The 16710-nt window shown below is 44.6% G+C and overlaps 1 protein-coding gene across 2 annotated transcripts in view; it reads left to right on the top strand.

Annotated features, from left to right (window-relative positions):
- The window catches only part of TMEM201 (transmembrane protein 201), a 29240-nt gene extending 12715 nt beyond the window's left edge, over window positions 1-16525 (top strand). The window contains exons 7-11 of one of the 2 annotated variants that reach the window (XM_055703892.1): window positions 7950-8167; window positions 9935-10006; window positions 10869-11291; window positions 11655-11786; window positions 12238-16525. In XM_055703892.1, the coding sequence (XP_055559867.1) occupies window positions 7950-8167; window positions 9935-10006; window positions 10869-11291; window positions 11655-11786; window positions 12238-12335 (943 nt within the window). In that variant the 3' untranslated portion in view covers window positions 12336-16525. The remainder of the gene's footprint in view (window positions 1-7949; window positions 8168-9934; window positions 10007-10868; window positions 11292-11654; window positions 11787-12237) is intronic. The other variant, XM_055703893.1, reaches the window with a different exon arrangement.
- The last annotated feature ends 185 nt before the right edge of the window (window positions 16526-16710 follow it).

Raw genomic sequence — 16710 nt, 5'->3', positions numbered from 1 at the left:
GCCTGCTATTTTCTTCTGTTCAGAATAGCACGATGACACTTGCCACACTAATACAAGTTAATTGGGTGTCTTGATCTTCCTATGTATAAACTCTACTAAAATAATGAGAATGGAGCTCTCACTGTGAAGTATTTGCATCTCTTGCTGAAAGATTCAGGCACTACTGGATGCTGCAGATGCTGGTGAAATTGTAGCTTTTTTAAAGGAAACAAAGACACTTCATAGCTTTTCATAGCTATTGTTATTAAACCCGGTATTCATTGTGAAAAAAAGAAAGGTAGCACTAACAAAAGCTCTGTAGAGATTTGTTAACAATAAGCCAAGTTGATTGTGTCATGGGAAGGTACAGCTCCTGGCTGAAGGACCATGTGCCTGTAACTTAACAACTGGCATGAGAAGGGGGGACACAACCTGCTTCTGATATGTGTCCTCCTTTAGAACTTGTTTCTGGTGCCTTCAGATAACTGCAATATCCACCTCCAAGCAAACAGAACACCCTTCTTCATTCTGGTGCTTGTGAATGATGCTGCTCTGAGAGTTGTTTACTTACTTGCCCACAAAAGGAATCCAGCATCTGCAAAGTCTGGGTCTACTCTTCTGTGTTCTCAGTGCTGACCCAAAAGATTGTCTTCCAGCTGTTGTTACATTGTTTTCCTGTGCCTGATCTTTTCTTTTATTCTCTTTGTCTTTTTTCCAGTGCAGTGTTGGATGGGATGGGGAGGATGCACACTAGACATTAGGAACAGGCAGCCAGCAGAACTGTGGCAAGGAGTGGGGTTTACACTGTGAAGCCTGAATAATACTGTTAGGGAATATTTTAGCTCTGTTGGCACAGCAAATGCAAATCTATACTGAACTTAAAATCTTTTATTCTGGGAGATATGTTAACTGCAATTGACATGCAAACATTTTATGCAGATTAATACAAATTAAGTGTATTTACAACTAATTTTATATGTCAGAACACCAGAAAGCTACTTTTTTTTTGTGGCCAAGCTGTACAACTGAAACCCTGGCTCTGTGGTGCTTTGTTCGTGACTTTCAGACTCAGAACTGGAAAAATTTCAGAGATGAAACAAAATAACAAAACATATATTGAATGGTGGTTCCATTTTAATGCCAAAGAAGCCTTTGTCTTTGCTCAGGTGTCAGCTTATTTTCCCACTCCTTGGTGCCTCAGCTTGTCTGTGCTGCTGCTGCTGCTAAAACCAAGAAAAAAACTCAGAGCCTCAAAAACAAACTTGCAGCAGCTGAATTTTGGTCCTTTAGAGACTCTGATGCTGACAGTCTCCTCTTTGCTTTTCTCACATGCTTTGTCTCACGTGCTTTTGCTGATGGTAGAGGACAATTGACCTTTTGGAGGAGAGGGAAGGAAGAAGGAGAAAGGTTTTTTTCCCATATGTGTTTGGATTTATGAACTGCTGGCATTTGATCTGTACCAGATGTATCTCCTTAGACAATTAGGCCTGAAGAAGATCAGTTATAAGTTACTGGCATTTTACTGTTGACTGTTTCGGGCGGGGGGGGGGGGGGGGCAAACCACCACCGCCTTTACTGCAAGTGTTCCTGTAATACTTGATTTCAGTGCCAAAGAGGCTATTCTAAACACTCTGCCGTGCTGTAGGTTCTGCATGGAAGGTTCTTTGCCAACTTTGTATTTTTCACTTGAGGTTCAGTTAGGAAACAGCTCAGCAGTTAGATACATCATCTAACTCTGCCTGGTTGCTTCCCCCACAGTGAGTCCAGCAGAAGATGTATGCTTCCAGCTCAGGTATTTTGGTGCAAGTCCAGCATTGAGCACAGTGCTACCATGCTCATGAAGCTGAGGTGCTATTTTGTGTGGCACATGGGTATATGTTTTCTTCTGCTGAAGGGGGTGATGGCTTACAAAGGGCTAGTAACTTACTAACACAGGTGCCACAAAATCATACAGAACCACTTGATCAGTGCTTTGAGCTTCTTGTTTTCATTTAGCTGGACTCTTATTTCAGGCCACAGAGGAACCTGTGGTCCCCAGATGCAGCTTTATTGCCTGAGGATTCTCCCAGCTGTGCAGGCCAGAGCATGCAAACATCTTAACTCAACAGGTCTAGAGGATTTTAGCCCAAAAGCCTCTAATTTCAGGTGCTGTTTTTCTCCCACTGGCTGTGTGCTGGTGTCTGGACCAGAGGATGATGCTACAGAATGGAGCTGAAGTGGTGAGGGATTGATGGCAGGTTTGCGTGTTGCTTGAAGTCAAATCTGCTCCAGCCCAAAGCACCTGACTGGCTCACAGCGGCCACGGCTGATCTGCCAACTCCAAAGCATCTTGCACCCAGCCCAGCAGAGCTGGATACACAAAGGGGCCGGTGTGCGTTCATTAAGTGCCTTTTCCTGGATGAGATTTTTGATAACACGATGTTGCTGTGCTTCAGTGGAACTGACGCAGCTGCAGCTTGGGACAGCAGTGCCTGTATGTCTGCCAGGCCCGTGCTTTTGTCTTTCGTTTGCTACCAGTGAGTGTGGCTGGGCATAAGAGGATACTTGGGCTATACTCTTAAATTTCTGAGCAACTCTGCAGACTATAGGGGGCTTGAGGGAGAAGCCAGAGTCAGCAAACAAGTAAGCATCTCTGCTCTGCTACTTCTGGTCTTCCTGAAGACTTTGCTGACATCAGTGCATGCAAACTGATGCCTTTGTGGCCCTTTACAATTCTAAATATGCTATGTTTATATCCAATTCTTTCCTTTCTATTAACTCCTCCTTTCCTGCATCTGTGCTTTGCATGCCCTAGTGAACTGACCTTGGGTGTGTCAGAGGGTGAGGGCAAGAGCGGAATACGAAAATAGTGTAGTGGTGTTTTATTTTGGCTTTATGAATATTTTTCAAGTATGCTGAAATTATGTGAAGCTAATAATCATGCTTAGATACTATAGAAAGTATGTATTGATGTATTATAGACAAATTATTTATACAATTAATAGCCAGCTGATCGCTCCAGACTGACTCCACTCGTGAAAGCAGGGAGCTGTGGTATATGACTTTTTTTTGGTTTTTAAATAAATACTTTTAAAATTGTGTGCTGTCACATATAACCTGCCAGTTGATTCCAGGTGTGCCGTCACCTGCAAGTATATTTAGGGCCTCTTTGAGTTCTCATATGAAAGGGGCAGTACTCAGTCCTGAAGTAAAGCCTCATTTGGGACCAAAGCTATAGCATACACAGGCAGGGGAGGGGTCCTCTGAACACTTTTGTCATGCCAGCAGGTCTGGGGTTTTGTAGGCATAGGATGAGCATATACACTGCTGCCCCTACTTTTGGGCCACAAGCTAGGAGGAAAGGCAAAATTGCTGCCAAACATCTGTCTGTACTCTAGAAGGTGTTGGTGCAGGACCTGGCAGCTGCAGCATTTTCAGCTCTAATTCAGCCTTCCTTTTTCATCCAAAGCAGGGCGACGTGTAGGAGGAAAGAATCCTTAGTCTTGGCAGCTAAAGTTTCTAGGTCTCTAAGTCACATATCTAAATCTTAATGTATCTAAGACCTGTGCCCTTTTTTAGCATTATTCTCCCCTCCCCTTGTTCCTGTTTTCTGTTTGCTATGTTGCTCTTTGCTCCTGACTCCATCAGCTTGACCAGAGGCACAGGTTATGGCACTAAGTGATGTGATGCAGCAGACCAGACAGGTGACTCTGTGTGTCAGCTTACAGAAACATGCTGATCTTATAGCCCGCAGTAAAGCAACAGTGAGCTATTTCTGCAGTCTGGGCAGCAGCGTCCATGCTGCCTGGAGAAAATGGTGCAGCATGAGTGGGTAACGCATAGCTAAATTATGATGGGACCTTAAGTCCAGAGGAAATGTCTTACCCCATGACTGAGACGTGGTTCCCTGGCTGCCTGCAGGTGGATAAACCTGGGCACGTGCAGCAAACTGCCTGGCTGACTGCATCTGACCTTCTTAGGTCGCATACTGATAGTGGGATGTCCTGGTTTCAGCCAGGATAGAGCCGGTATTTAGTTACCGGCTGGGGTTAAACCACGACAGGGGGGTGGGTCCATCTACAGCCCTGTAGTCTGACCTGACCATGCTTTCCCATGTCTCTCTCTGTCCTAGGGGTGATGCGGCATCTCGGGTTGAAATGCGAATAAAAAAGGCACACACGTGTGGTGGTGTCTTTGGATAAGAGGGAGGTATTGGGACTGGACGGGGAGGCTCTGCTGGCAGGAGGTGTTTCTTCAGGGCAGCGTACTGTCCCATACCATGTGATAGTCTTCTTTAACCTGCTGTTTGTTTATTTCTAACGTATCTGTGTAGCAGAGTTGTGCCCAAATGTCTAGTAATGCTGTGATAATTGTAAACACTAATTAAGATACCCAATTCTTGATGTTCGCAATACCAAGTTCTGAAATAAACGGCTTCCGGGCCCTGACTATTTCCACAAACTGTCTGACTCCAGAGCCTCTTTTTTTTTTTTTTTTCTTTTTTTCCCCACCCTTTTTTTTTTCTCCCTCCTTCTTCCTTTTTTTGGTTACTTTTTCCACTGTTAGCAGACCCACTATTATCATCTGCACAAATGGCTTGGAGCAGTGCAGTAGTCTGAGCGCAAAGACACAGCTGCACTGCTCCAGACTAGGGCTGTGATGTGTCTGCATCCTGCCTTACGATCCTCTTGATCTCTTTGCCTTTTTTTTATCTGCTTCTGAAAGAAATTTTAGTTCAGCTGACCATTCTCAGGCATGAAGTGCATTCCCGTGGCAGCACCCCTGTTTTTTAGCAGCATCTAGCCCTCTTTGATGTGACAGTGGCAAACACTAAGAAGAGTGCATAGAAAAGGAACAGGATTTTGCACATTTTTGAGGAATTTACTTTGTTTGGAGTGGATCAATACTGAAGCCGTTCTTTGGTCAGCACTCAGCCCTAAGGCATTAATATGCTGTGCTTAATATTCTTCAGCTCTTCTTTGCTAACCAGAAAAATTCCTTTTCTGGATGGTGCAAGACCAATGATTCCTCAGCTGCCCAGAGTATCTGACCGCACTAAGCTGGTGAGGTTGAGAAGTGGGGCTGTTGAGCAGCAGAGCCTGTGGAAATCTCATCTGAAAAAGTTAAAATCCTAGGAAATAGGTTGTGGTTGTGAGCAATAAGTGATTGTAATGTTTTCCAGCCCATTAAGTGAAAAACTACCAAAAGCCAATAAGTCAGATAAGCTGTTTTCCACTGCAGCAAGGAGTTGTGTAAAGTTGAATCCTTTAGCCCAAAGGTACAAAAGGTGCAAAGTTAGGAAAAAAGAGCTATGTTGGTCACGGGTGGCGCTCTGATTTGGCCCTTCACAGACATGGCACAGTGAGTGGTGGGTATCAGTCCTTCTGATGATTCATAGCATAGTCCTGAGCTGCACTTCTAATTTCCTTTCCCATTCATTTTCTCTTACAAAGCTGAGATGGACATGTACCTCTGCTATTTACATCTGAATATGTGGTGGGGCAAATGTATATCTATGTGCACTAAAGGACTGCACGTTTGCGAAGCATGACACCCTTCCCAGGTCCTCTGGAACCTGAAGAGGTTGGGCAGTTTCTGCTGCGAGACTGACGAGTTCCTTGCCGCTGTTAAAGGCATGTCCTGCTTGCAAGTACCAGGAAGCTGGTTGGCTCAGATGTTGTTCAGCCTGATTAAGCTGGTCGGGATTGTTGATGTCTGCCTCGTACTAGCAGATAAGTAGTTTTATAAGATATTTTAAATTGTAATCTTAACTACTTCTGGACACGCTAGCACTGCATAATATTGCTGCATCACCTCTTTAATCTCCAAGAGAGAATGGCGCGTGCATAAATCGCCTCACAGTGCAAGACTGAGATACGTATGTTCATTCACGCTCCGATTTACTACTGGCTTTCCTCTGACAGAAGAGGAGCCATGCTGTGGCTCTCATCTGTCTCTGTTTTCATCAGAATTTAGATTAAACCTCCAAATGTTGTGGCTTGGTTGTTGGCTGCAGAGCCTGATATCTCCATTTTAAAATGTATACGCTTCATACTTTGTTAGTACTTCATCATGACTTATTTACACAAGTGTATTACCTCTAAAATCTTACAGGAGATCCTTGAGAGATCTCATTCATATTCTAGACTTTCTCTCAAGTATTTTATTCAATTGTTAAAAATAATACAAAATGCCTGTACTTTCAACGCTGTGACCTCCTTAGAATGCTCGTTTTGATGGTATGAGGATGCAAGTGAGACTCCAAATCTGACTTCTCATTTCTGATGCAATGTAGCCAAATAAACGGTACACAGAGCCTAAGATCAGTATGTGATCACAAGGAAGAATAGAAAGCCGGTAAAAATAGAGTGAGTTTTTGACAGATTGTTCAGCTTAGGTTGATTTTTACATTTTAAACCACTGCAAAAGTAGGTGATGAAACGGGGGTATCAGAAGTTAATTGGATAGCAGTTTATTTGCATATGGTAAATGAGCGTGAAATACTGTGGCAGTACTAGCTGTGAAAACTTTAAAATACAAATTCTCAGACAATTATTTTACCAGTGGAACAGAAGTCAGTTTACGTCTGTAGTACCTAAAACTCAAGCTAACTCGTACAGGTACCCTTAGTAGGTTTTGTCAGCAATCATCTTGCATTCTCAAGTTGGACATGCTGTTTGCAGCTCCACTCTTTCACTTGGAAGGAACCCATTGAAAAGAACTCATAGACCTAGAAATACAATAGCCATTGTTATTGCCAATTTGATTTTTTTCCAGGCACAGTGACAGAGATTGACTTTTGCGCACTAGAAGCAAGACACTTTCTGCAGTGTATGCTACAGGAGCACAGTTCCCTCTGAGTTGCTATGTTAGTACATATTTGTAGCTAATTATGATATGCAGAGAAAGGAAAATGTGATGGTTGAGGCCGCAGTTTAGGGTTGAAAAAACGCAGGTTTGTGTCTCTCAGTCACAGGAATTTTATGTGACCGTTGAGGGTCTCTTAGCTTCTTTTTGCTTTTCTTTCCCATCTAATAGAATGAGGGTAGCGAGTCTTCATTACCTCACAGAAGTATAATAAAGACAAATGTATTAAAGAGATTTGAAGGTTAGTTGTAAAACAGCTCTTGTGCCTAAATATTTATCTAGGTACCCATAAAAATACTTTTATTCCTACTAGCATTAGAGGTAAGATGTTGATTCTGGTTTCTAAACACAATAAGACTAGTAGGTTGTCGCAGCACTCTCAAAACTAGCCAGCTGCAGCAAGGTCTTTTACCGTCACGTACCAACACACTCTTCATGCCAGTCCCTCTGCTGGCCTGGCCTCACCTTGTCCAGGGCATGTGTTCTGCCTCTTCTCTCTGATCTTCCTCAGCTGCTCTCTCTTCCTTGGCTGCCCAACCTCTTAACAGAACCAGCCACACCTGCACCTTGTCTAGATCAGCGAACCCGCCGCCCCTGAAGCCAGCCCACAGCTGTATATTATCAATGCTAATTAACCCAGCTTCATTCCTCTATAGTAGATAACTACTTGCTTCCCACAGCCATGACATTTCTAAGAATGTTGTTTGCATGTGCACATAACGAACTTAAGATGTACTCTGTTGTTGTTCCTGTGTGTATCTGGACTCCATAAAGCATTCTGGTGGTCTCTGGGTAATTTTCTTATCCAGGGAGAGAACCGAGGTACTATGACTATTTGCACCCAAGTTCCTAAACTGTTCCACCATTTTTTTCCCACACCGTATTGTGGGACAGATTGGTGCACAGAAATTTAAATGAGCTTGAACAGTTCTTCATTCCCCAGTTTTAAAGGTGTAGGAACGTTCCCGTAAGCTCTTAAGCATTCTACATATCATGCACTCCTGCACTGAAAAATTGGTACAAACCTGGTAACAAAGCAAGTGTTCATGTAAGAAGTACAACTGAGAGAGGTAGTTAGTGGAATGTACTCGTTTCTAAATGTTTGTCATGCGTGTCATTTGCAGGTACCTTTCTGGGGATTCAATTACTCTTTTTCCCGGCGGCACTGGGAATGGCTTCCCTTCCTCTGCTACATCTCTCTTTGTCCCAACACCACCCAGCATTCTCCAACTGACAAACCAACAGCTCTTCAGGTCCCCACGCAGGACTTCTTCTTCTTCTCTTCCTGGTCGTCTCAACAGGGCGCTCTCGCTGGGTACCATCCCCTCCTTGGCCAGGGCAGGTAAGTGTGTGTGAAATTTTCTGGCCCAATGGAAATGACAGTGGAGCAGTACCATTGTACCTTCAGAAGGAAATGGGCTGCGATGTATCCACGTTACAGTCCTGTTTAAGGATGGCTGCTTCTGTGGTGCAGAGGAGCATCCAGCACTGGTAATTTTGGTTTTGGCATTAAGAAATCATGCAGCACACCACTTCCATCTTGGTGAAACAAAAAGTCTCACCGAGTGCTTGCCTGCTGTGGGTTTGCTGAAAGCCAGAGGCTTCTCCAGGCGTTTGTGGCAGTATGGCACAAGCTACAAGGCTGTGTGTGGGAGAGAGACAGAAGGAGCGGTTGGACATGGAAGATGGAGAAGAGCAGCTTTTAGGAAGCGATTGGGAGCATGGGGATAACTGATCAGGCAAGAGCAGTTGCTCCCTTCCCTCTAGTTGCTTTGTGTAGTTTGATTTTCTCACTGAAAGGAGCAGAGCTGAAGGCAGGCTCTTCCCTGAGTCTGGATTTGATACACATTAGCCCAACTGTTGAAGCTGCTTTAGAAAGCAAATTTGCTTTTGTTTCTAAGGGCTTTGTGTGATCTGGGGAAGATTTATAGGCCTAAGGAAAGACTCTCTCCCAGTAACTCAATAAGCCCTCTGTTTTGCTGTGCTTGAAACTAACAGATGGGAAATAGCGTTAACGCTGTTCTACATCCAAGGAAAGCTAAGCCTTCCCTTGTCCCTAACTGATTACCAGAAGGCCAGAGTTACTCAGACGTTATCTAGCAGCTTTACTAGGAGCAGGTGAAGAAGTTACCACCTTTGGAAGCTGTTGCTGCCTTCACATCACAGCAACTAAATTGTGTGCATACTTGTCATCTACTCCTATGCAACATTAGATAAATTACTGTAAGCCAGTTCTGCAGTGACAAATGCACTGGCACGGAGGCGTAAGGCAGCAGCTAGGTACACCCCAGCCCGTCTGGCTATGGCCTCCAGGTCTCAGCTCCCTCTGGCAGTCAGACAGTTTGCAGATCTACTGCTTGTAAACATTTGTCTTTTAACCTGGTACTGGAGAGGAGCAGTTGCGCCCAGTAATAAACCAGCAGCGTGGTTTTGTGTGCACTTGTTTTAAAAGCTAGAGGTAGTCTGCTATTATTTGAAATCAGAGGAGAGGGTTCTTGAGAAGAGGTATGGTCTTGAAGCTGAAGAGTCCCAGAGTAGTGCCCAGTGAACAGGACGGCGTCTGCGCTGTTGGGCAGAACCCTTTCCAAGTATAATTTGAGCTGTAAGTCTCCCTGCAAGCTTAGCTCTTTTCTTTCTTCTGTCTTTTCATAAGCTCCCCTTAAGTCTTTGCTGAACAGCAGCCTTCACTGTCCCTTGAAGGCAAAGAGCAACTCGGAGCAGGATAAAGGTCCTGGTGGGTTGTGTCACATATCCCAAGCTCCAGAGGCTTCACAGCAGGTCAGAGCAGCAGTAGTGTTCTGAACCTGCAGAGCCCTCTGGACTCTGTAAGTGAGGGGAAGAAGGGGCCCACTAAAGGAACTTAGACTCTTCATTTCAGGCATTTTGGGGCAAGATGTCTTAATTTGGTTTTGGGCTGCAGCTGGGAAACATGGATTATTCTGATGCTGGCATATAGCCTGCGCAGGAAAACAGGGACATTTTTCCTGCCTGCATTTACCACCCATCACCTTCCGAGGCTGGCAATAGGATGATGCAGTTACTTTTCTGAAGGATAGACCTCCAGTACCTGAGCTAGCTGGGTTAAAACTGTTTCATTTTTTCTTTTTAGATTCTGGCTACTTGTTCAGTGGAAGTCGACCAGCCTCGCAGTCGTCTCAGTCCAAGGAATCTCCCACATCAGGTGATGCACTAGGCCTTCCGGAGCAACTGTCTTTGTGGGATTTGCAGTGAGTGGGTTGAAACACACGATCCAAGTTTAGTTCTTTCCCCCCTGCTCACATCTCAGTGAAAATGTCAGTTTTGCAGTTAGAAATGCTGCAGAGAGAGTTACAACTAAGAGTGAGATTGCATTAAGATACAGTGCTGTATGTGTTGGGGTTCTTCTCCCTGGGAGAGCTCACAGTGAGATCAGTGAGACAAAGCAAGGATCCCTCCCCTGCTCTACAGCTGAGTTGAGACTGCTTGGATAGGAGACTTCCAAACTGTTCGTCTTTTCCCAGCCCAAGGAACTGCTGATTTGGCTACCCTGTCTGCTCAGCCCCTTTTGCTCCCATGTCCTCCAGTGACCTGTCTGTTGTCCTCCTGACCCCAAATGGACCCTTTGGCTGTTTGTTCTGCTTAAGTCTTTGCTGCTGGAAATGCAGTCGCAGCCTGGGCTAATGCTGCTGTGCAAACCTCCTCGCATCCTGATGCACTTTCCCAACAGCCTTTAAAAGGACATGCCAGAATAGTTAATTTACCTGCAGAACAGGCTGTGTAATGCAGGCTCTCCTGAATGGACACAGCTGAGCAGAGAGAGAGCTCACCTGGCTCCTGATAAACCCATCTCTAGTCAAAGTCATTCCTGAGCATACCAAAGTGCATGTAGAATTTCTCCGTGTCTTGCAGTGTGGGGACTCAAATGAATAAAGAATTTTAGTACCAGATATGTTGGATGTTTGCAACTCCCGTTCCCTTTTCTTGTAGAATTGTGAAAGAAAACTGCCTATTTTATTGGGACTATAACCGCGTTGTTTTTCTCTTCGGCAACGTTTCCATTTCAGAGCATTTCTCCCTGCTGTCGGGCAGCTGTGCTCCCTCCCGCATCCCCTCTCCAGCACCGTCTGTGGCTGGCTCTGTGACGTCCAGCTCAGGCTCCCTGCGGTACCGCCGGCCTCTCATCAGCCCAGCCCGCCTGAACCTGAAAGGCCAGAAACTGCTGCTTTTCCCATCTCAGAATGAGGCACTGCTCACCCCAACTAGCTCAGAGGAGCACACCCACTCTGACAGCAACATCTTTGCCACCGAGTTGCCCTCCTTTCCAAAGAAGAACCTCAGCGAGCGGGGAATGCATGGTATGCTTGCAGCCTGCTGCACTCCTGGAAATGCATTTGTAGGAAGGAGCTGGCTTGCAAGCAAAGCCATGCATCATCTAGGCCACGCGATAGATGGGAAAGCTTCAGGAAAAACCCGGGTGGTGATGACTGGTGAGCTACCAAAGCACTTTTAAGAATGCAGTGGCCTGGAGAGCCTTGTCTGCCAAAACAGATGTCCTTTTTTCACTTAGTGCTGCTGCAAGGATACCGCTGCCACTGTCTCCACCCTTGTTAGGATAACTCCTTTTACCACAAATGTGGTGATGCTGATATGGACAGTGTATGAGTCAAACATGCAGGCAACTTCTGCTGCACAGCAGTGAGATTTGCCTTTTGTTTCCAGCCCCTGTCCTCAATCCTTTCACAGTTTTACCAGGCCATTCATTACTAACTTTTAGCTTTAGTCTAGTAACTTCTGCTACTTTTGGCTTCCACTGGTGCCTTCTGAATTTTCGTGTCTTTTTCTTCTTGCAGATAGGAGATCTGCTATGGAAGGAGGCAGTATTTGCAGCGATAATTCCATCAAAAAGGAGGATCACTCATCACACTCATCTACCTGTGTGGTAGACACAACTACCAAAGGGGAAGATCTGGCAGGCTGGAGAGGTAGGTGCAAGCCGTGTGAGCGCTTCATGTCTGAGCGTTTCTGTGAGGGTAACTGAGGTCTTTCCTGTGCTGCAGTAGTGATCCGGTCCTGAGATCAAATAACTAACTAGTAGCAAAATGGATCTTCTGCCTGCTGTTCTAGGACCTTAATAAGGCTGTTCCCGTTCTTTGGACTGTCTGAAGAATACTGACAGAGTGCTAAACTCAGACAGAGGGAAAGGGGTGGGCGTGCGGGTGTTGAGAAGAGCAATGAGGTGAAAATAGGACCAAAGAGAGCAGTGGAATCTTTCCTGACAGGAAAAGTGCTTCAGCAGTTTCTGCTTATGGTGAAAATGCTGGGCAAAGAGAGAGAAAGAGCACAACATATGTTTGCTGTTATTTATCTCACTGATGCTTTAATATCTCTTTCTACTCCTCCCTTTTTTTCTTTGTGTTGTCCTCCCCTTCTAAGGTCATTTTGGTAATGCCACTCTCCGAGGTCTGCTAGCCGTGAGTCTGACTGTCAATGCTATCTTCACATCAGCCTATGTCTACCGGAGCCTGCGCTGATTTGTGCCAACACGCCCTTTCTTTCTGGTTCCACCTGCTTCTGAGGAGACAAGAAGAATTCAACCATGGCTTCATGTCTAATGGCCATGCCACTGGTGCATGCTGTTTTTTAAAAAAACTACTGTATGCTCAACTGTCCTGACAAGGAATGCAGGTAGCTGCTGCCATCACTTCCAGCTAGAACATATCCCAGGATTGTCCCTGGAGGTGGCAGGCAGAATTCCCAGAAAGCTCCAGTTCAAAGCAAGAGGCCAGTCAAGTGGCCCACGTGCTTTCTTTCAAAGGAACTGACCTGAGACACAAGCCTGAAAATGTGCAAGCTACATTTTTGGGAACCTATCCCCAGCTCTTCTTTCGGACGTATTAACCTTGTGCTGATGGTGCTGGTAAAATGAGGAGAATTAGAACAAATGAGCTGGAGAAGAGGGGGATGGCGTAGTAGCTGGTGCTGGGCTTTGGTTGCTGTCACAGTGTTTCCAGCCTCTTTGCCCAGTGGTTCCTCTTCTCTCTTCCCTTTGGCACTCTCCTCTAAATTATCAGTGAATTTTCTCGAGTTGCCTTAAGCTTGCCTAAGCGCATGGGTGACCTTGGCTGCTCTGTCATATTCTTGCATCTTTTATGTCCATGTGCTTCCAACCTGGGCTGTGCCCTGAGGCTGCTTTTGCCAGTTGCCATTCTGGTCATGCTGGTTCTCAGAAACTTTGTCTGTACATCCTCCAGCCAGCACTGTGTTGCTGTAGGTATGCGCAAACCCCAGACAGACATTTTTGTGGTTTGCATTAGAAAGAGGAAACCGTGCTTTACCTAGGAGGCATTAATTCTGTTACAATTAATTCTGTTATAGGAAAGGATCCCTGTGTGTTTTGCACTGTAGCCAAAGGGCTTCAGCTCACAACTCTGCTGGTGGTTTCACTGAAGCAGTGAGTGGCATAGCTTGTTCTTGCTGTAAATCGCACAAATCTGTTCTATTTAGAAAATACATGAGGAGCTGTCTGTATACATTTATCCAGAAACCTAATGCCTCAATCTGATACTGGGATTTGCTGAGCAACCATTTAAGATATTTCTTACTTAGTTAAATGCCAAGGTGCTTTCAGTGAGAAATGCCAGACCTGCTTTTGGACAGTTTAGCCTTCCGGACAGGTTCTTTTTTTTTCTAACCCAAAGGAAGCAGCCCTAGATTTTCAAAAGCCGTTTATAATTTGGGCACTTCTGCTTTTGGGTGAGTCTTCAGCATAGCTTAGAATTCAGGGGCCGTTTAGAGTATCATGCTAAATACTCAAAGTCACTTAGTGCATCTTGGGGAAAAACAACAAATACCTTGATCTTGATGTTTTGATTCTTAAATCCCAAGTACAGAGAGATTTACCAACATGTTAGGGGTACCTGGTGAGAGCCAACTGACGTTAGCTGCATAGTTCCTGAAGTAGGACTGACTCTTAAGAGTTTTGCTATTGTCTCTTCCTTTGGGCTCCTTTACCTCAAACTTCTTTTCTCTTTCTCTCACCCTGTTGTCCTGTGTTTGCATCTTGAATTAGTGTTATGCTTACTGTGTCTTTTACTCCCTTTCAGTTCTGCTGCTGTTCCCTCTATTGTAGTCTTCTTGCATGTGCACAGAAACAAAGTGTATCTCAGCTGGTAATTCCCTGCTCTGAACCTGAAATTCATGCCTCGAAGTGTCAATCACCTTTCTTTTCACTTCATTTTTTGTTTCTTGCATGTGCTAATTGAGTTCCTACACAGTCTCAGTACATCATGTGAGTGATGGCCTGACTCTCATCAGCATGTATGACGGATTAAATGGGGCTTTACTGCAGGTGATTCAAGCACTGAACAATTAAGTCTCTCTTTATCTCTTCCATTTCTTCCTGCATTGTTTTAGCAGCTCGCTTTCAGCAGCTGCTCCCCATCCTCCCTTGTTAGCGAGGGCTGCTCGTGGCCTACTCTGCTTCTTCTAACACAGGTGCTGATCTGAGAGACTGCAGAGGTGTCATTCCTGACTCTGCACCTTTCTCTCAGCCTGTTTAGGGTGTTGGTAAAGGGCTGCACAGCCAGCACCTCATGCACAAAAGCCTAGATCCAGGATAGAGACCTGCAGCAGAAAGATGTACTGCAGGTTGATGATTACTTCTTTTGTAACTCGCATGAATTGTTACTTGTAGCCAAACTGGACCCATAACCAAGCTGTTAAGAGATTTTTGCCCCTTTTACAGGCTTCTGCAGGCTCATTTGAGCGTGTGTATAGGCAAGGTGCTAGCAGACCAACTTAACAAGCTTTTGTTTAGACTCTGCTGTCTGAGTGTCATGATGTCCTGGTGCAGTGTGTGACATCCCATTCACAGATCCTTGTCCTAACTTCCAGCATACCCAGGGGCCTCCTATACAGAGACAAACCTGCCAGAAAACGCTGTGGGTTTGCTTGTCTTTATTATGCCAACAGATGTGCACTGTGACTTCATGTATGCAAACTTTCCACTTTCACCTTCCAGTCTGCCCTGAGTTTTACCATTGCACTCACCTGGAGCCCAAGCTGGTCTCTGTCTCTACCAGATTGCAATACAAATTTTCTCCTCCTTTCCAGCATCCAAGGAGCTGCAGCCTCCAAACACACCTCTTCTTGACCATATTCCAGAACAGGAACACTTAAACCTGTCACAGCACTTCTGAATCTGCTCACTGAAACTGTTCTTGGAAGGGTATTTGGTGACCTTGTCCAAAGCAAGATAAAGACTTTGGATTTTATTGCTGAAGAGGGAAGACAACCAACTTTTTCATTCTGGTGCTAGAACACTCTCCAGTGGTGCTTTCACAGCTGTGAAGCCTTCGCTTGAATAGTACACACGAGTATACATGTGTGTGCGCACGTGCACGTGTGCATGCATATGTATAATAACATTTGGAGGGTTTCTTCATTTCAAAGGATCTGAGCCCATGTTTGTCTTTATATTGTTGGCCTTAATCTAGCTCTTAGATACTGTGTCTATCTTGCTGCTGTTTTCTATGTGAAGCTGGTTTGGAGGAAACAAAAGACTATCTGGTCCCCCTGTAAAAATCTTTGTGACTGATGGTGTTGATCTTCATACAGTGTTGTTCAGGGGTGAAATTTTATTTTTCTAATATTTTTCCTACTGTAAAATCTGTTGGAGTGTATGGAATGGAAAAGATCTTTAAAAAAATGATCTGATAAAGATGTGAGTTACTTAATAACTCTAACAATTAATGATCAGGTGGGATATAAATGGGCTCCATTTCCAGACCTTTTCCATGACCTACCTTCCCTTGAAAATGCCCCGGTACTTTTTCTTCGGATACAGGCTTGTTAGGCATGTTCTGAGGCCTCACAGAGACTTCAGATGATTTTGCTGTTCTGAACTAGAAAGAATTTGGATTTTAGAGTCTGGTTCCAGTTCCGCAGTCTGGGTAGTTTGGCAGATGGGACAAATGCTATGCATGTACCTATCTAATGGGTTGGAGAGAGTTGGTAGAATGAGTTGCTCATTTCTGAAGGTCATCATATCTTTTTACATAAAGTCTTAGACATGATATTGGTCACTGTGGCAATGTGGGATAAAAACCTCATTGCTGGCATACATAGGCCAGATTCCTGAATTGTAGGCTGTCTGTGCAAGCAACAGACTTGGCCTGTGAATGTTTTATTCCTACTCCCTCTTGGGTGACGGGAACATCTGTAAAACACTGCTGAACTGACTGGGTTCCTTAAAACAAGGCAGTTGGGATGAAGGGCTTGTGTTGCCTGTGGATGCTGCTATATTTTTTTCTTCCAAGCACCGTTCCTTGAAATAACTATGGTCTCAACCTCTCTCACAGACTTTTGTTAGAAGGCTAGAAAGGGCCAATTTGGCCAATACTTACTTTCGTTTGTTTTTTAAATATACATTGCATCCAGAAGTTACCATCACTGTGTCCTTGGGGTGGGAGTAAGGGACAGAGTACTTCTGGATGGAATGGGTATCTAGAGAAGGGTGAGAACAATAATTCTGAGTCCTAAACCTTACTTCCCGTGAAAGAGACTGTATGTCACGTGTGTATACTTGTTTGGGGAGCTCAAACACTGTACAGTTTAGTTAAATGTGCTCCAAGGGAGGAAAAGCTGTTCCTCAGAGGTTTTTAGTTCATGCTGTGTTTAAAGAGGAATATTTTTCTTTAAAAAATAAAAACGGATAAGTTTTTGGCCTAGTCTGATTCTGTTTCTGGGGAGCTAAATATTCTGGGTGGAAAGGGAGGACAGTATTTGTGTTTGGGTGTGCATTGTCTGGTCAAATTAACTTTGATCTCTTCGCTCTTTTAAAGCTAGCAAAAACAAAGAGAAAAGCAGAAAGCTTTCTGAGCTTCCCCAAAGCAAGGAGAAGCTCAT

The sequence above is a fragment of the Falco cherrug genome, chromosome 3 (genome assembly GCF_023634085.1).
Source record: "Falco cherrug isolate bFalChe1 chromosome 3, bFalChe1.pri, whole genome shotgun sequence".
Lineage (NCBI taxonomy): Eukaryota > Metazoa > Chordata > Aves > Falconiformes > Falconidae > Falco > Falco cherrug.
This window is presented reverse-complemented; position numbering and strand designations above follow the sequence as displayed.